A 20,001-nucleotide genomic window follows, 5' to 3' on the forward strand; every position below is an offset into this window, starting at 1 on the left:
ACAAATACTAGCCGTGTGACCTTGGGCAAGTCACTTAACCCCAACTGCCCTCCAAAAAGCAAAAAAAAAAAAAGTTACAGACTACCACTGATGTATAGATTTTTAGTCTGGTCCAGAGTTCGATGCATGTTGGTGCTAGATTTTTTGATTGATTTCATTATTCCTTTGATAGCAATATCTTTATGGACATCATCTTGTCTAAGCATAATTAATGAACAGTTTTCAGTTCCATATTATTTAATAAAAATCCATGGTCAAGCACAAGATCTGCAAAGCAGTCTGTGAGCAGATGCATGTCTTCTTTTGCCTATGTTTTTATAGTGTATAGAAACTGTTAAATGACTATCAAGATCTCAGAATTTTACAAATGCAAAGGTCCTCCTGACTTTTGATAATACAGAGTTAACAGATGTCTGAAAAGATATTCTGATATTGATCATTGTAAGGTCTGAATATATAAAAAGGTTGAATAAAAACTTGCTTATTATACAGTATTACTTCATTCCAATGACAATAGCAAAATGAGTCAGTGAAGGAAATTGATGAAGCAATTTATCTTCCCTTAAACCTTTGGTCAACTTTTTGAAGAAATCAAACTTGCTCAAGAACTATCAAAGCCCAATTATTTTACTGAAATTGAAAGATAAAAGTCTATAGTTCAGTGTAAAGATTTCAATAATGTTCCCTAACTTTTCCCAAATCTGATATGCAATAAATATATCCATGCAGCAAGATAAAAAGCTACAGTGGAGAACCCAAATGAATACTAAAGTAAGTGCTTCTGATTACTAACCAGAAAAAAAAATGTTTTCTATGACAGAACAAAAGTTCTGTTGTAGTAATAAGAGAACTAACTACCTCAGACTCTAAACTGGGCTATCTTCTTGAACCCAACATTAACTTTCAGCCACTTTATAAACTATCTTCCTTAGAAAATATGTGTTTGGTGGGGGTGGCTAGGTGGCGCAGGGAGTAAAGCCTGTTGGCCCTGGAGAGGACCTGAGTTCAGTTCTGGCCTCAGACACTTAACACCCACACAAAAAAACTAGCTGTGTAACCTTGGGCAAGTTACTTAACCCCAATTGCCCTCCAAAAGGCAAAAAGAAAAGAAAATACGTGTTTGGGGGCAGCTAGGTGGTGCAGTGAGTAGAGCACCAGCCCTGGAGTCAGGAGGACGTGAGTTCATATCCGGCCTCAGACACTTAACACAAAAAATAGCTGTGTGACCTTAGGCAAGTCACTTAACCCCCAATTGTCCTCCAAAAAGCAAAAAAAAAAAGAAAATATGTGCTCAAGGAAATGTGTTTTGCATGACTGCACATGTATAATCTATGTCAAATTGTTTGCCTTCTCAATGAGGAGGGCAGGAGAGGAAGGAATAGAATTTGGAACTGAAAATTTTAAAAAAGAATGTTAAAAATTGTTTTTACATGTAACTAGGAAAAAAGAAAATATTAAATTTTTACAAATATGTGTTCAAATACTTTTCTTCATATTTCCAAAGTTACTCATAGGATTATTAGAGAATAGCATTCATGATCAAAAACTATCAAGTCTCTGCTTATCCAACACAGAAAAGAATTCTAGTGATAAGCAGTCATGCTTCAGCTTTCATCTCTACAAATTTAATTTTGTAAATATCTGTAATAAGACATCTACACTCTAGTGCTAACAACAACCAAGCTAAAATTATCTTAAAAACAACAAAACGTTAAAAGTTCAAAAGAGAAAATATTCAACTAAAAAAAGACCCAATGGGTCTGCCTATAAAGATAGTTGATTCTGAAATTACTTTTCGATCAATAACCAATCCTTTTCCATTTGAAGATATACTCAATTTCATTTCTTGTGATGCGTCCAGTGACCTCTGATTTTCTTCTTAAATAAGATTCATTATATCCAGGCCTGAGGCTTTTAAGTAGTCTACAATGCTTTGACCTCTTTAATTTCTTAATCCTAAACCAAATTTTCCAAAGTAATTTTCACTGTGCCCACTTTTCACTAAGGCCCAGTATCAATGAGTGTCAATGCACATACCTACTTGGTTTGGAGGAAATCAAGCACATTGCAGAGAAACTCTCCAAAAGATGTTGCATAAACAGCAACCATCATCATGGTGTTCTTTTTATTAATCTCATTGCGAACACCACAATGCAAGATAACCTGGTGTCCCATGAAATAAAGTTTCTTAATGTCTTAGAGGCACAACGAAATCAACTCTAATTCCTTTACCTGCCTTTCCAAGAAGAAACTGTGGAACCATTCTTCCACTTAACTTCAATATCCCTTACATATGTCTTCTGATTTCATTCACAGCAAAAATGTCAATAGTGACATAATCTAATCCCTCCAGTAAGTAGTATGTCAATTTGTTCAATGAACAAAAATAGTATATTTAAGAGTACCAAGAATTAATGTTTACAGATGGTCTAAAAATTGATATTAGCATCCTCTATTCCTTCTTCTGCCAGATACTATGTGAAGTGCTAACGGAGATACCAAAATCAAGCTGAATGCCACCAAAAGATGAACTTCCAATGAGTGGTAGGAGCCAAATACAGAACAGGCTCCTAATACAAAAGGAGAAAGTCATAGAGAAAGTATAAATATATTCTGGCATTGCAACAAATGTCTAAAATGCATATATACAGGGATGTACACCATGGTGCAAATTTTTTAATACAAGATCAAACAACATAAAAAGCCAGGCTTAGCACAATCATGTCTTTATTTAAATATACTTTTTAGAAACACTATTTGTTATATGACGGCTCTCTGGGAAGAGGAAGAAGAGAAGGAAAAGGGACAATGGGGAAAACTATGATGATGTGAAAAACAGAAGGCATCAATAAAAAACTTATTTAAATAAATGTGCTTTTTAACACTGAATTTATGCTTCTATGCAAATTTTTCCTTTGCATGGTATAAGAACATTTTGGTTTTTTTTTTTTTTAAAGGTCAGTGGGGGAGGTGGCTAGGTGGTACGGTAAATAGAGCATGAGCCCTGGAGTCAGAAGAACCTGAATTCAAATCTGATCTCAGTCACTTAATACTTACTAGCCATGTGACCTTGGGCAAGTCACTTAACCCCAACTGCCCTGCCTTTCCCCCTAAAAAAAAAAAGCAAAAAAAAAAAAGGCCAAAGGAATATGTCTTCTAAACAAGCTGATATCATTCCCAAAGTAATTGATCTTCCTTAAACAAAAAGCTGGCAATAAGAGTTCCTGGCCATAGCACGAAGCAAACATTCTTTCTGATGTGTCCATTTGAATTTAAGTTCTAAAAATAACATAAGCATACATTCTTTACAAAAGCACAAGTACTAATTATACATGCAACAATCTTAATTACTACACTAGATGAAACTCAAAGCCAAGTCCCAATATAAGTAAAAAAACTGAGAAAGGAGTTTTAGTAATTAATTATTACAGTTTTTGTTCATTTATACTCTTAACATCTAGGTCACCAATTTTCTTGTCAAGTCTTTTTGGATGTTTCATTAAGTAGATTATGTTTCTTGACTGAAGCATGAGTCTTCTCATCTCAAACAGATTAAATAGCACACTGTTCCTAAATTTGCCACTATGAGATAACTGATGGCTAAAATCAGAAAACTCTGACTATAGCTTAGCTATTCTGTTTTTCTCCTACAAGAAATCCTCTTAAGAGTTCAGCTTATCGTGGCACACAATTCTTCCTTTTCAAAGTAACAAAATTCAGGAAGTTTCCATCTTTCTTATTTACCTCAATACAGCAAACATAAGACTTTTGGGGAGGTTGGGGGGAAGGCTGGAGGAGGTGGCAATCAACTTTATGTGACTTGCCCACAGTCACAGGGCTAGTTAGTATCTGAGGCCACATTTGAATTCAGGTCCTCCAGATTCTAGAGCCTGTGCTCTATTCACTACACCACCTAGCTACCCCAAAACAATAAGGCTTTTCATTTCTCTTCCATTCTTATGTACACAAAAGTTCACTTAATTATTTGGGTTTTATTCCACTTAATTACTTTTGAGGCTGCTAGGTGGCATGGTGAATAGAGCACCAGCCCTGGAGTCAAGAGGACCTGAATTCAAATTCAGCCTTACACACTTAACACTTAATAGCCCTGTGACCTTGGGCAAGTCACTTAACCAATTGCCCTACCCTCCCCCCTCCAAAAGAAAGCAAAAAAAAAAATAATAATAATAATAATAATTACTTTTAAGAAAATTTCATAAATCATTCTAGTTCTTTAAAGTCACTTTAGAAAAATGGTATGAATCTTGCTATATGATAAATCATCAACACACTAATTTGCATCAATATTACATATATTTTTCAGTGAGCTTTTCAACCCTGAGCTTCAAATAAACAAATAGCTATAATCTAAATACATTAAATAAAAAATTTGACTTTTGGACATCTTACTTCAAGAAATCAAACTGGAAACTTTACAATATAATGGATTTCTGATTGGCAACATCTTAAAACTCATTTTCCTGACTTCCAATGAGACAGGTCCTAAGGCTTGAGAGAAAAATAGAGAAAGAATCATAGAAAACACTTTTCTGCAGAGAAAAAGTTAAATAGTTGCTATAAAAGTGTTTCCTAAATTCTCAGTCTTGAAAAAAAAGTGATGTAATTCTAGGAAGTAACTTTATTTTTTAATCAAGTATCAATTTTAAACATCAAGTTTTTAAATTGCTAGCAAGTTATTATTCAAAAGATTCACTGTCTATTAATATGACATCTACGGAAGACTAGAGCTTTAGGAAGTTTATTTATTTGAAGTTATATATGTATTTGGTGTCAACAGAACTTAAGTAATTGTTCCCTGCATAACAGGAAAAGATTTTTTTCTTTAACAGCATTCCCTGAGGAATGAGAACAAAGACTTTAAATTTAGTCAGTAAAAAAAAAAACACCACCATGGGGGAGGGGGAGAATATTCTTACAGCAACACAAAAATCAGGAACTCTATTCTCCCTTACTTACAAAGTAATTTGGCCTATGGTTCTATGTTAAAAAAAAATGTATTCCATATATTGTATCAATGGAGCTAGGATTAAAAAATTAAAAGAACACACAGACCAAACCTGTTCATAATATTATTACATTGCAACCACTGTAATATTATTGCATCATAATCTTTAAACATGATTCAGAAAGTCAGATGACATTAATAAATCAGCATTCCTCCATGTTGACATATTTTCCATTTTTAGCTCCTAATCTATCAGTAAACTATAGCACAGATTTTTTAAAAAATTAAAATCACATAAAACAAAATAGGAGAACCAAATTTATTCTAGAATATAGTTGTAAAATACAAGATATTGTTATTATGTTTTTTCAATCTAATATAACTAAAGGGAAATCATGTATATTTTCTCTTGGATTTTCATGATATTGTTACTCAAGCAATCCATGAAAAAACCAATATACTCTGTTATTTCATATAAAAAGTTCAAGATGTTATGAGTCCAAATTTCTAAATCTATCCCTAAACTGTAAAAACGGCAAAACTATTTAAATTTTCCCCCAAAAAAACTGAGTTGTGTCAATAATACACCTGCCCTGTTTCATTTTACACCTGTATTATGTTTACATTAAGTTTTACTCTTCTGAATCCTTCAAGAGTTACAGACTATTAAATTACTTAACCAAATAGAAATAGAAGCACAGTTCCCAAACAGCAATTTCTGCATTGCTAGACACTTAACTAGCTGGTAGATTTATACCATTGTTCATTCTTAGTTCCTTAAATGTAAAAACAAAAACAAAAACAAAAAAAAAAACAGAAATGTGGCACACCTCTAAATTAGGTTTTAAATAGTCCAGTTATTTACAGTTCTGTTCAACTTTAAAAGGGCAGTAACCATTCTTCTTAAAGGCTAATCTACTCAAGTTCCACCCATAAAAACATCTCATTTCTCTTTGGAAAGGATGAAAATTATTCATGCAGTGCTCAACAAAAATAACCACCGAGAAAACAGCATCAGAAAAATTTGATAAGGCATCAAAACAGGGTCATATCTTTACTTAGAAAAATATCCACAGTCCTATTTTTCCTAACCATGGTATTTTCAAATGTCTTATCACGTTTAAAATGGCATTTCTTACATGTACTTTCAAATACAATTCTTACAAAAATAGAAAAAATACTCCTCTCACTGAGTTTAACTACCTCAAATAAGGTAAAGAGGGAAAATTACATGTACCATTATAATTTTTTTTTCTTTTCAATCACAAAAGATGCAAGGACCACTCTGCCTACTTGCATGCTGGACACAAAGGCAAATGCCTCCAAATATTCAGACAGATCATTCCACAGTTGTAACTTTCATCATGGTTCTCAAAGTAGCACAGTGAGGTCAGCTCACAAACAGCTTAAGTAGCAAAACTAGAAATTGGTGGTAGTAGTATCAGGCTACATAACAAGCCTCTCCAAAGAATATGAAGTAAGAGAATGAAAATGTGTTGGCAATACGCCATGGGACAGGAATATAGCTTTGAGCAATGAATACTCACAACATACAGTATATAGTAATTCATCATCTTTCACCATGAAACTTGATTTTACTTGTACTAAACCAAAAACAGCCATTGTATAAGTGTTAACTACTACTACCAAATTTTCCCCACATAATAATTAAAAGGCACTTAGCCTATCAGTAGTTTTGTAAATTTCTTTGCTGAAGTAATTTCTTATTCATTTTTATTTTTTCTAACACTTCATATCAGATGTATTTTTCTTCTTTCTTCTGGACTGGGTCACTAGCAATATATTATAATGCATACATATTTTACCCTCTTTAAACTACTGTTCTTTTTCCAAAGGAGTAAAAAAAAGCGCCAATAATCTCGGAATTAAAACAAAGAAGTAACTTCACATTTATCATCCTCAAAATGCTAGAACAAATCCTAAATCAAACCCTGAAACCTAATTAACACAAAAAAAGTGATGCTAACATATCCTCCATCCCCCCCAAAAAAGAGACAAAGTAACTAAGATAATGACTGGAAATTAAAAAAAAAAAGAACTGAACCACAAAGATACTGCAACCAAGAATACAAATTCATAAATAGATAGTTCAGGCTTAGCATCAAGAAAGGGAATGTCCTCATGACTAGACTGATACTCACAAATCTCTCACTCAATGCATTCTCATTCTAGCTAAACAACAAACTGTTCACCTTACATGCCCCTACAATACAGAGTCAAACTCACACAATGTGATACTGGAAACAAGGAAGCCAAAATTAAAAGTTAAGTTTTAATCCACAGAAGAGTATCACCATATCAAATGTTTGAAAAAGAGATTTTCTTTAAAAAGAAACAGTATTTAATTAAAACAAATATTCTGGAGAGAACACTGGTCTATCATGCCTGCTATCTATCTATCCCTGCCTTTAAGTTATTTATGTCAAATTACTTTAATGGAAGTACTTGGCTTCTTCCTAACTACTAGATGGAAAAAAAGCATCTTCCTAGCTACTTGACAGAAGAAATTAAATTAAAATACTCAAATAAAAACAAGAACTCTCCAGGGGTTAAAGAAGTGGTAAGAGACATATATCCCAATTTTCCATTTTGGAAATTCCTTAGATGCTGCAAACAAAAGACAAAGATATGGAATTCAGATGCAGCACATCAACAGGCAATGCTTAGAAAAGTTAGAGCTGTCATCTAAAAACTTATGGATAAAATTATCATGCAGTGAATGCCAAGTATGCAGTCGGTGCTGCCCAGCCACATAATCAAGGGTTTTAATTTTGTCATCTTCCCAGTTCTACTACATCTCAACAACTAACTCAAATAAGAATTTACTTCCTCTCAAAACATGCTTAACCAGAAAACATTAGGCTTTAGAAAGCTGCAAATTAATTTGTTGTATAATATATATTCTGAGAAAGTAAAATGATAATTAATCAGATTGTTTCTTTTCAAGGAGAATAGAAAAATTCGTGAATCTAGACATTTTCATAATGCCATTTTACAAATAGTTTTGGTGATACATGTTAAGCTTAATTATGAATCAATCATAAAGATATTGTGATACAGAGGTCCAATTCTAAGCAATAAAAATTTCTGTATAAAGTACTGCCATACCTTAAGCAACGATCCCTTCACACAACAGACAAAAATTTAATACAAAAATAAACAATAACAAAAACAGACACACCAACTGAATTATAATAGGCTTAGATTTTTGCAATCATGTTTTTATACCTTCTTTCCTACTAATGGAAGATAAAGTGGACTTGGTCCATAACACAAATGGAAATTCATTTACATGATTGGTCATAAAGTAAGGAAGAGGAATTGATTTCCTACAGGATTTCTCCTATATAAGTTGCTATCCTTCATGTCTGAAAAATGCTTTTTACAGACAATTACTACAACTTCTTTCATGTTAGTTATGCGTTCATTTGACTGTTGTGACTGCTGAGTTTTTTTTCAGCCCACTTTAAAGGCAGAAAGGTGATTCACCGAGTAAAGAAGGAAGAATACATTGTTGGACATGGTCAACATTAGTTTGTTTTGCTCAACTGTTCTTTATTACAAGGGGAAGTTCTACTGGAGTTGGGAAAAGGACTACATACTAAAAAATGACATCGATACTTAAAAAAAAACACCCTCAAAGCATCAATAAAACAATTTTTACAGAATTAATGCAACCACAAACCATCCCAAGAGCACCCTCTTAATAAAGACACTTTACTTACATTCTCCCTACACCTTCATACATGTGAGTCTCATCTACCAAAGTCATAATTTCTGTATCTGTAAGATGTGCATGCTTTTTCGTTCTATTTAGCTGTTCGATCTGTATATCTGCAAGTTTCACCTTCTGCTGAGTATCAATAACTTTGGCTTGTAGTTCTGTGAAAGCCTGACCAAAAAAAAACAAAAAACAAAAACCCCAAGTCATTGATTTAGTACTTAAAACATTTGAGAGCAAGCTAATAAATAAAATCCAAAATACAACTGTCAACAGAGTCAAGTTTTTATTACTTACCAATAAATATAGAATAACAGTTAACAATCAATATTTATTGAGTACTTACTATGTGCAAGGAACTGTTCTCAATACTGAAAATACAAATTCAACAAACATTTATAAAGTACCTATGGTGAATGCAGAGCATTCTCCTAAGCACTGAGAAAGAAACAAGCAACAAAGCTGAGGTAAGTCATGGGGTTTTTACATAAGTATAGTTTGGACAAACCCTGCCCTCATGAAGTGTACAGTCTAAAAGAAGACACTCAGAAAACAATAATACACAGTATGCATGATAAGTAAATTAGAAAGGTATAAAGTGCTATACAAAGTCTAAGGTGGAAGAGTTTTAGACAATCCTTCAATTCAAAGAAGTTGTAGTCTAGTTGGGGAGACAACACACATTAAAAAGATAACAAAACTGGGGCAGCCAGGTGGCGCAGTGAGTAAGAGTGCAGGCCCCAGCGATGGGAGACCTGGAATAGGTTCAGGCCTCAGATGACACCCACACAAAAAATAACTGGCCATGTAACCTTGAGCAAGTTACTTAACCCCGACTGCTTAAAAAAAAAAAAAGATAACAAAACAAAGTAGCATATAAATGCCAAATGAATAGGTTAGACAATAACTAATACAGAAGCTCAAGGAAGAAAACGAGAGAAAATAAAAGATGTATACCATACATGTAATATAATGGTTCAGAATATGACTATTATAACAGAACAAGAAAATTCAGTTATGGAATCATATCTTGATTGCCCCACACAGATACCAAAGCAAAATTCTACTAGTTTATCCATAAACACCGTCAGTGAATACTCTTGCTGAAGTGCCTGGAATAATTTTTACATGCTGTCAAATTTATGCCTTAATAATAACATTTGTGATTACTAAGGCATGGTAAAACCATAGCTTGACTTAAATTTTCACCCTGTTTTCCCTCACTCATAACTGATTCAGATTATTTAATTGATGAAATTTTTCACATTTGTCTCTGACAAATGACTGGGGGAAAGTTTAAAAATAAAATCTTTAGCCTACTTTAAAACCAAAACACATAACTGCCTTTCACTAAAGACAAATTATTGTTAAGCTCTTGGTTAAAATAACTTTAAGCCAATTTTAACTTGCATTCAGGAGAAAAAATTTCTATTGCATTTTTTCCTATTTTATAGAAAAAAAATTCAATGTCCCAGAAAGTAAGTGAAGTATATTGCTCATTGTAACTCACCTCTAACTGCCTTCTCTTTTCCTTAAACCATAAACTCATACTAAATTTAAGAGTAGAAACTTATTTTAGCAATTATTTTTTCTAAGTGAAGAAATTTATGACCATGTGGTCTTGCAAACAGCAAGACTAAATATATCATCAAAGTAGAGTGTAACAGAGCACTAGAATCAAGAAACTAGGTCCTAGTCTTGGCTTTCCTACTTAATAGTTATGAAACCCTGCCCAGATCATATAAGTTCTCTGGGGCTAAGTATTTCTTCTAAGAAATAAAGGCTGACCAAAGGATTTATAAGACCCTTTCTATCCCTAAAAATATAGATTTTATTCAAAATGAGAGGACTTTTTAAGATTTCTTCCAGTTCTCTGATTCTATGACTGCATTCTAAGAACTACCATAGCCCTCCTGAAGTACTCTAAAGACCTAAAATAATTTTGGAAAATGTACATACCTAGAAGCCATGATTTACACAGAAATTCTCAATCTTCTCAATTTACTTCATGGGGAAAACTTTGTTAGATTTTTTTTTCCCCAAGTAAGCAACACCAGAGGTGGCCTTTAAAAACAAATAAAAACAAACAAAACCTTTGAAAGTCTGAGATAGAAAGTACTATAAGAACATCAGGTAGTCCAAACTTCCTACTAAAATCAGAGGGGCTTCTAAAAGTTTGGAGAAAGACCTCCATTGGTAAAAACAAACAAGGATACAGGATTTAGTAACTCCTATTTACACAGTGCTTTGAGATTTACAATATGCTCTTTTCAGGAAAGGAGCAGAAAGGTGAACTGACTGGACCATAGTCACACAGCTAGTAAGTATTAAAGCCAGAATTCTAAGGAACCCCCGAGTCCAGTATACAAACCCAGGCATTCTAACTCCAAGTCCAGAGTTCTTATAATTACACTGTACGACTTCTGAGCTGAAAGAAACCTTGAAGATCATCTAGTCTAACTCCCTAATTTTATTTAACGTTATTTTTACTAAGTTTTATCGATGTCTTTGTCTTAACAACATATTCTCTCTCTGGATAGCCGCCCCCCCTGTTAACCCCTCCTTACATCATGACAAAAAAAGAGTTGTGAAAATAACGGATTGTGACCCCAAGTGACAGATGCATTCAACATTCTTCGTCCGTCTACCAAAAAGAGGGCAGCCAACTCGCCGTCCTCCCCTAGGCCTCTCCGTACTAAGAGGAAGGCTCATTTTATAAAGAGGGGCCCTCGAATGTGACTTGCCCAGTCATAGTGTAGCAAAACAGGGTTTATCTGAAATCTATTCTGACCGTAATTACAGAATCCTTGCTAAACAAATTGAGTTCTAAGCTTCCTTTCAGATCTAAATAGTATTTTGATTTTTTTAAATGAGGGGACTCTGCAGGTCTCTGGAAGAAGCACCGGCGATGGGGGAGGGGTCGGAGGAGGGGAGGCGTGGTTCAAACACGAACAGTCTTGGAATCTCCCCAACTCCAGAAGAAAACAGCTTCCTGCCTCTATTCTATCCTGCAAAATTGAGTTCCCTCCCCCACCCCCAAGCCACAGAGGCTCCACAAGCGTTGTGGCGCCCGAACACTGGGCGCATCGGCCAAGAAAGGGCCCGACCCCCAGGGGCCCACAGCCCCAGAGAGCGCGAAGAAGGTCCGGCTCTTGCACGGGCCCCCAAGAGCCCCCTTCGTTTCGTCATGCCAAGTGTCTTTCTCGACTTCCTCGCTCACAGGTCCTTTGGACTCCCTAGGGATGATTCTTCCCACTCAAGACCCTCTTTTACCTTCTTCAACTCCAGGTCCACGGGGGCAGCCATCTTGGTCCGAACTCCGCGCCTGCGCACTGAGAGGCCGGAAGCTAGGTCGTACACCAAAGGAACGGAAGGAACGGAAGAACTCTCTTACTCTCTGCGCCTGCGTGGGGAAGAATCTTGAGTTGTGTGCTGCCTATCTTTAGCTTCTGTGTTGGGGGGCTGCCTCATTCCACATTCTACTTTTAGCACCTCTTTTGTGCTTTGTGGTAACTCCAAAAATAAATAGCCCCTTTCTTAAGGAGCTTAAACTTTAAAAGAGGAGATAAAGCAAGTTCACAAATACTGTTTAATATTTGGAAGCAGACCATAGTGGAAAGCAGTGGCCTGGGAGTTTGACAACAATTTCCCTAAGTACTAACTGGTTCTCTTACCTTCTCAGGATCTCAGTTTCCTAATCTGTAAAACAAAGAGTTGGACTTGATGGTCTATTATTTTAAGATCCATTCCAGTTCTGTAATTCTATTATATGAGGAAACCTGCTTAGTAATTTTAAACTATCAATTACTGCTAAACCGTGTCTTGGAAGCATGGTTTAGAAAGATCATTGGACTTGGAAGCAGGAGAGAACTGGGTTTGACATCCTTCAGACATTTAGGAAAGGTAAGTCACTGCATTTCCCTGAGCCTCACTTTTCTCATCTGTTAAATGGCAATAATGATATCTGTTGAACCTTTACCTCACAAGCCTGTTGCAAGACTCATGTGAAGTTATGTCAAATGCTTTGAAGTTTATGACCATTTTTTAAAAAGAAACGCAATATGTACAAATGTGTGGCTATAAATCATTGAACACCATAATTTCAGAAATACCAAAATTATAGATAACTCATAAGGCAGCATAAAGACCTGTACCATAAATTAAGTAAACTACATCATATTACCAACAATGACTTTTACATGAGAACTATAAACTATATCATCAAAGATTTGTATGACTTGAAAGGGAGGTGGCCTGGCCATCCATGTAGCCAGAGGGAAGGAAATAACAAATAATAATAAAATATCAACTACCTAGAGCCCTGACCTGGTATTCTCCTTTGTGGAAGATTTGCCTTACCAACAAGAATTGTACAAGATGAGAAGGTGTGAAGGGGTTGCAATCTCCACAGGTTGTACCAACTCAGGAAAGTAAGTACAGTGTAAGTAGAGAGGCGCAAAGTTCTATAAGATAAAATAAAATAAGAAACCTAAGACACCTGAGAGGCTTGGGGAGTTCTGAAGACACATTTAGAGCTATCATATCCATTAGGATCTGGGCAGGCACTACACATACCCAGTCTTAACACCACTGATTCGAGTTGGTATGACAGCAGCACTTTAACAAGTAATTCTGTCAGCGTCCCCACTGTCATAGATACAGGACCTCCATACCAACTAGTAGACCACTCCATATTCCCTACCAGTATATTTGCCTACTTGAACTAACCTAATCTGGCCAGAATTAATGGCTATCTGTATATGCTAGGAGTTGGATTCATTGATTATACATAAACCAAATGATGTGGCATAGTAGACAGATTAAAAGATTGGGCTTGGAATCAGAAAGATCTGGGTTCGAATTCTGCATCTGACACATACTATATATCATTTAGCCTCTTAGTGCTCCCGGGAAACTCTCTAAGACAGTTGTTTTCATGTTGCCTTTCCCATTAGATTGTGAGTTCCTTGAGACTAAGAACTATTTTTTTTTTTTGCCTTTCCCCAGTGCTTAGTCCCTATCACATTGTGGGAAAATACTTATTGAAAGACTGACCATAAGTTACACAGAATTTATTCATCAGCAATAAGCTCAATTGGAGTGAATGTCCACACTGGGAATTTCCTACATCAGTTAAATCACAAGTAGGCCCATAGCAACTGTTCAAAGTCAGGTGATGAACTGTGTGCCTGTTGGCTGTGAACTAGCCTTGTTAAATTCAAAGATGATTCTCATCAGATTGGCTATAGACTGAAGACTTTTTCAAACATAGAACTCTCAAAAACCATTGACTAAGTTACAGAAGGGTCGAGAATCTGCTTAAATAGAGGGAGCACACCCACCAATGAAACATAGATGTATTTCAAAATATAGGATATATAATCTCAAAACACCAAAGAAAAGTTGAACTTAGTTGAACTTAGGTTTATGGAGATCCTATTAGTTCTTCATGGGAGAGGACTTTAAATTATCTAACTGAGGAAGCTGTGTCTATCCCCTAACTGGTCTGGAAAATATTAGACCAGAACCTAAGCTTTTTAAATCAGTTGATACCCCAAGTTAATCAAATGTGATAACATGTCAAGTGGTTGTAACATTGAAGCACCATATCCCTTACCTTCTTATTCTATGACTAATCTTGCCCTGTTAAACCTCAGCTTTAGATTACTCCTATTCACGTACTACCAAATGAAGATGGAGAAAAACACAACACTGTGCTGACTAGATTCACTAACAAATTTATGTTGCATAAACTCAACTAGGCCCTTGCTATAGCAAAGCAATCCTTTTACATCTCCCTAATTGACTCACTGTCCAAATTACCACAGAAGCTTTTCCAAACTTTTTCATCCCTCCTCAAACTTTCCATGACTCTCCTTCTCCCCACCCTCTCAGCTAAGAAACTTTCCTCATATTTCACTAAGAATATTAAGGCCATTACAGCTCCCTCTTCTCTCCTTCTCATCTTACATCTTTCAGATGCCTTCTTCTACTATCTCTACCTTCAACCTTGTATCACAAGAAGAAGTAGCCTTTCCCCTGTACAAGTGACCCCATTTCATCCTATCTTCTCAAGCACATTGCCTCCTCTATCATCTCCACTCTCTCATTTATCTTCAAGCTTTCCTATACACTGGCTGCTTCCCTATTATCAAGAAACATGCTCATGTCTCTTCCATCCTAAAAACAAAACAAAACAAAAAAAACCCTCATTTCATTCATCCATCCCTATCATCCTGTATCTCTCCCTTTTTTGGCTAAACTCCTTGAGAAGACCATCTACAACAGATGCCTTCACTTCTTTTCCTCTCGTTCTCTTAACTTTCTATAGTTTGGCTTTAATTTCATTATTCAACTGAAACTGCTATCTATAAAGTTACCAGTGATCTCTTAATTGTCAAGCGCAATGGCCTTTTCTCAGTCTCCATCCTTCTAGACCCCAACTGTTTTGTTTTTTGGGTTTTTTTTGCTTTTTGGAGGGCAGTTGGGATTAAGTGACTTGCCCAAGGTCACACAGCTAGTAAGTGTTAAGTATCTGAGGCCAAATTTGAACTCAGGTCCTCCTGACTCCAGGGCCAGTGTTCTACTCACTGCGCCACCTAGCTGCCCCTAGACCCCAACTGTTGACACTGTTGATCAACCTCTTCTCTTTAATATTCTCTTCTCTCTAGGTTTTCAGGACACTCTTCTCTTCTGCTTCGCCTCCTACCTCTGACCACTCCTAAGTCTCTTTTTCCAGATCTTCATTCAGGTAATTCCTAATAAACATGGGTGTCCCATAGGACTCTATCCTTCTCCTCTTCCTCCACACTGTTTCCCTTGATAATCTTATTGGTCCCCCTAAGCAGATTATTCTTAGATCAGTTTATCTAGCCCTAACCTCTCTGCTGACCTCCAGTACTACATCTCCAACTGCCTATTAGATATCTCAAGCTGGTTGTCCCACAAACTGAACTTATTATCCTCTCCCCCCCCCAAATTCTCCCATCTTTCTAGCTTCTCTGTTACTATTGAGAACACATCCTCCCAGTAACCAGGCTTACAATCTCAGTGTTATCACCATTTCCCTCTCTGTTGCCCCACTATATTCAATCTATTACCAAGTCCTGCTAATTTTAGCTGTATAACATCTTATATTCACTCCCTTCTCTCTTCTAACACTGCTACAACATTGGCACAAACCTCAGGGGGCAACTAGGTGGCAAAGTAGTTAGAACACGGGCCCTGGAGTCAGAAAGACTCTTCTTCTTGAGTTCAAATCTGGCCTCAGATACTTACCAGCTGTGTGATCCTGGGCAAGTCACTTAATTGCATCCAAAAGAAAAAAGAACAGGGCGGCTAGGTGGCACAGTGCATAGAGTACTGGACCTGGAGTCAGGGGGACTTGAGTTCAAATCCAGTCTCAGACATTTAACGCCTACTAGCCATGTGACCTTGGGCAAGTCACTTAACCCCAATTGCCCTGCCTTCCCCCCTGCAAAAAGAAAAGAAAGAAAGAGAGAGAGAGGGAGACAGAAAGAAAGAAATAAAAAAAGAAAGAAGGAAGAAAGGAAGAAAGGAAGAAAGGAAGAAAGGAAGAAAGAAAGAAAGAAAGAAAGAAAGAAAGAAAGAAAGAAAGAAAGAAAGAAAGAAAGAAAGAAAGAAAAGAACAAGCAAACCCCAGACCTTGATCATCTCATCATCTGAATTATTACAATCATCTTCTGATTAGTCTCCCTCCCTCAAGTCTCTCCCAACTGTACTCCATTCTCCACTCAGCTGTCAAGGTGATCTTCCAAAGAACAGGTCTGACCATCTGATGCCACCCCTTAATAAATTCTAGTATCATGTCCAGGAACAACTATAAAATCCCCTACTTAGTGTTCAAAATTATTCATAAGCTCATCCCTTCCTATCTTTACAATCCTCTTACACCTTACTCACCCCCAAGTACTCTGCCATCCAATGATACTGGCCTTGTTCTTGCTGTTGTTCAGTCATGGCTGACTGTTTATGACCCCATTTGGAGCTTTCCTGGCAAAGATACTGGAGTGGTTTGCCATTTCCTCTTCAACTCATTTTATAGATGAGGAAATTGAGGTAAACAGGGTGAAGTGGTGGGAAGGATAATGAGTCACTAGTGTCTGAGGCCTTCCTGATTCCAGGACCAGCCCTCCATATACTTCACCAACTATCTGCCCTACTGGCCTCCTTACCTTTCCTCAAACAAGACTCTGTATCTCTTGATTCCGGGCCTTTTCCTTGTCTGTCCTTCATGCCTGGAATTCTTTCCTTCTTCATCCCTGCCTCATGGCTTTCTGAAAGTTCAGGGTAAAATTCCACCTTCTACAAAATGTCTTTCCTAATTTCCTTTTATTATAGTCCCTTCCCTCTATTGATCATCTCAATTTATTATGTATGTAGCTTGATTGTCCATAGTTATTTGAATGTTGTCTTTGCCATTAGACTGTGAGTTCTTTAAGAACCAAGCCTGGTTTAGATGTCTTATTTTGGGAGGGTTTTCCCCCCAGTGTTTAGCACAATGGCTGGCACAAAGTAGGCACTTTAAAAATGTTTATTGACTGACTATATTCACATCAGCTATAATTAACTCCACGCTATTTTTAAGCCCCCAAACAGAGAGATCATGAGACCATTACCCAAAATACCTGACCCAAGGCAGAGAGTTAAGTTGCCTACAATGTTACAGTGGCACTCTGAAGCATACAATTTGGAGTAGCTTTCTGATTGCCGTGCCAGTGGTCATAACTAACCATAATTGCACTTAAGACAAATTCTTTGAGGAAGGGAAAGGGGATGTGGCAGGAGGAGAATAACCAAATGTGCAATTGAAAGGTGGGACCTAGGGGTGAGTTGGTCATGAGAATGCAGGACATCCCTACTATGGGTGCACTTGTAGGCCCTCCCCTTCTTAAGGATTTAGTGAGAGAATAGAGACCTGAAGGAGGTTTCACAATGACAGCACCCTGAGACTAGCAGATGGGAATAGTTGTACCATTTGTCCCCAGGGCTTCTCACAAAGGGAGATGTAGAAAGGGTTTCCATCCAAAAACGTTGGCACCTTGAGGCAAAGTCCTGCTGCCTCATGCTACTTATGTCTATGCCTTTTGTCTCTCATAAAACTCAAATGTTGAGGTGGAGTGGTATGATATAAAGAGCTCTAAATGGAAAGGTTTTAAGACCTGAGTTCAAATCTCTACGCTGACAAAATCACAGGATTCAAGAGTTGGGAGAGACCTCAGCAGCCATCTGGTTCAGTCTATATATAAAAGGAAGCCCCACTACTACATTCCCAACAAGGGGTCATACAACCCCTCTGTAAAGAGTCCAAAGAGGGGAAGTCCTAGCACCTGTACGACCTTGGACAAATAAGTCACCGAACCTCTCTGGAATTCATTTTTTCTCATCTGTAAAATGAAAGGGTTTGGACAAAATGACCTCTAAGGTCTCTTCAATTCTAGATTTATTCCTAATGCATAGCTCATAATGTTTTCTTGGGATTTTAAATAAATAAACCTCTCTAAATCATGGAGGGTGACAGGAAGTTTCTCCACCCCACCCCACCCCCCATAACACAGAAGAGCCTGCAGCGCATGGACAGCTTGCCCAGTGAATTGGTCCCTCTGTGTTCATCGCTATTGTTCTCCCAGGGAAACAGGCTGCTGGAGCCTCAGACTGAAACCTAATTGGCAGCCAGCCCTGACCCAAGGATGTGATTCCTTCTGAGGTTTAACCAGCTTCCGAGTTGTGGCTTCTAACAGAAGCAAGCAACCTTTTCTCATGTCCCAACTCTACTCACCTCGGCCAGTTAGCATTCCTCCTCATTGACACAGCCTATGTTCATGCTCACGGCTGCATTGTCAGTACTCAGTCATCCCGCCCTCTTATGAGTCATATATTCTCTTTCAGATCAAAAACTAGGATTTGAAATCTCTGTTTCTACTCCCTTTAGGGAAGCTCTGGCTAGGGAGGGCTTGGAAGAACATATTATTTGATCCCCAAAGAGACACAGAACTCCAAGGACACTACGACACATTCTAGTTTAGACCTTTGCTCTTGCTACCTTTACAACCCCACCTATGGCTTTTGTTGTTGTTCAGTTGTTCAGATTTATTATCTATAAACTGAGAAAGATGGATTGTTGTTGAGTTGTTTCAGACTCTTCATGACCCCATTTGGAGTTTTCCCGGTAATGATACTGGAATGGTTTACCATTTCTTTCTCCAGATCATTTGACAGATGTGGAAATTGAGGCAAACAAGGTTAAGTGACTGGCCCTTACTCTCTCCTCCAGAGCCATCTAGGTCTAGTGGCAAGATACAGATCAGAACAACTGGAGATGGCCCCAGATGTAGTGGTAGACCTTGGCTTTTTTAAGCTAAGGTCTAGAAATGCTAGCTATGGCAGTAAGACAAGAAGAAAATTGAAAGGATAAATACAGGCAAAGAGGAAACAAAATTATTGCTTTTTCCAGATGAAATGATGATTTACTTTAGAAAACTGTAAAAAAAAGTCAAACCAAAAATTAATTGAGATAATAAACTCAGCAAGTTTCAAGATGTAAAGCAAATTTATATAAATCATCAGTTTATATAAATCATCATATATATATTTTCTATATAACAGAAAGAAAAACTAACAGGAAGAGAGAAAAACAAATTCCACTCAAAATAACCTCAGAAGCTATAAAATATTTGGAAGTGTATTTACCAAGATTCACCCAAGAACTATATAAATTCAACCATAAAACACTGCAAAAAATGAAGACAGACCTATATTGGAGAAATATTAATGTCCATGTGTAAGCCAACCCCATATAATAAAAATGACTATACTTCTTAAATTGATTTGCTTATTCAGTGTCCAAAGTACAGATGGATTATTTTTATAGACATAGAAAAAATAAAAATGAAATTTTCGTAGAAGAACAAAGGGTCAATAATCTCAAGGGTAATAGTGGGAAAAAAAGGTGTGTCACTTTCCCTTATCCTCCAATGAAACTTTACACTGGAAAAGTAATAGAGTACCTTTAAAACTATTTGATTTGGTGTGTCTTGTGAAATATGCCTAGCTTCAAATCTCCCCAGTTACTTGTAAAGCGCTTGTTCTTTCTTGAGGGGCTAAGACAATTTTGGGATAAAGTTGTCACTTCATCAGGATACTAGCACCATACCAAGTTCCTGCCTCCAGAAATGGCCTTCATCTCCAAACTTATTTAAATCTTCCTCATCCCTACCCTGTGGGGCAGCTAGGTGGCGCAGTAGATAGAGCACTGAGCTTGGAATCAGGAAGA

General features: G+C 36.9%; 1 protein-coding gene and 1 long non-coding RNA gene across 2 annotated transcripts in view; one reads left to right on the forward strand and one right to left on the reverse strand.

Annotated features, from left to right (window-relative positions):
* The window catches only part of PFDN1 (prefoldin subunit 1), a 71,705-nt gene extending 59,594 nt beyond the window's left edge, over positions 1-12,111 (reverse strand). Inside the window, exons 1-2 of the mRNA XM_069104357.1 lie at positions 11,982-12,111; positions 8,713-8,879 (exon numbers count right to left, since the gene is read on the reverse strand). Of these exons, the coding sequence (XP_068960458.1) occupies positions 8,713-8,879; positions 11,982-12,014 (200 nt within the window). The 5' untranslated portion in view covers positions 12,015-12,111. The remainder of the gene's footprint in view (positions 1-8,712; positions 8,880-11,981) is intronic.
* Positions 12,112-12,121: 10 nt separating this feature from the next.
* Positions 12,122-19,537, forward strand: LOC138174148 (uncharacterized). Its single transcript, XR_011171627.1, has 3 exons — positions 12,122-12,611; positions 15,380-15,459; positions 19,335-19,537. It is a non-coding gene; the product is annotated as an uncharacterized lncRNA (long non-coding RNA).
* The last annotated feature ends 464 nt before the right edge of the window (positions 19,538-20,001 follow it).

The sequence above is a fragment of the Petaurus breviceps genome, unplaced genomic scaffold (genome assembly GCF_028583685.1).
Source record: "Petaurus breviceps papuanus isolate PSGF00001 unplaced genomic scaffold, PetGlider_PUasm1.0 685, whole genome shotgun sequence".
In the NCBI taxonomy this organism is placed as follows: Eukaryota; Metazoa; Chordata; class Mammalia; order Diprotodontia; family Petauridae; genus Petaurus; species Petaurus breviceps.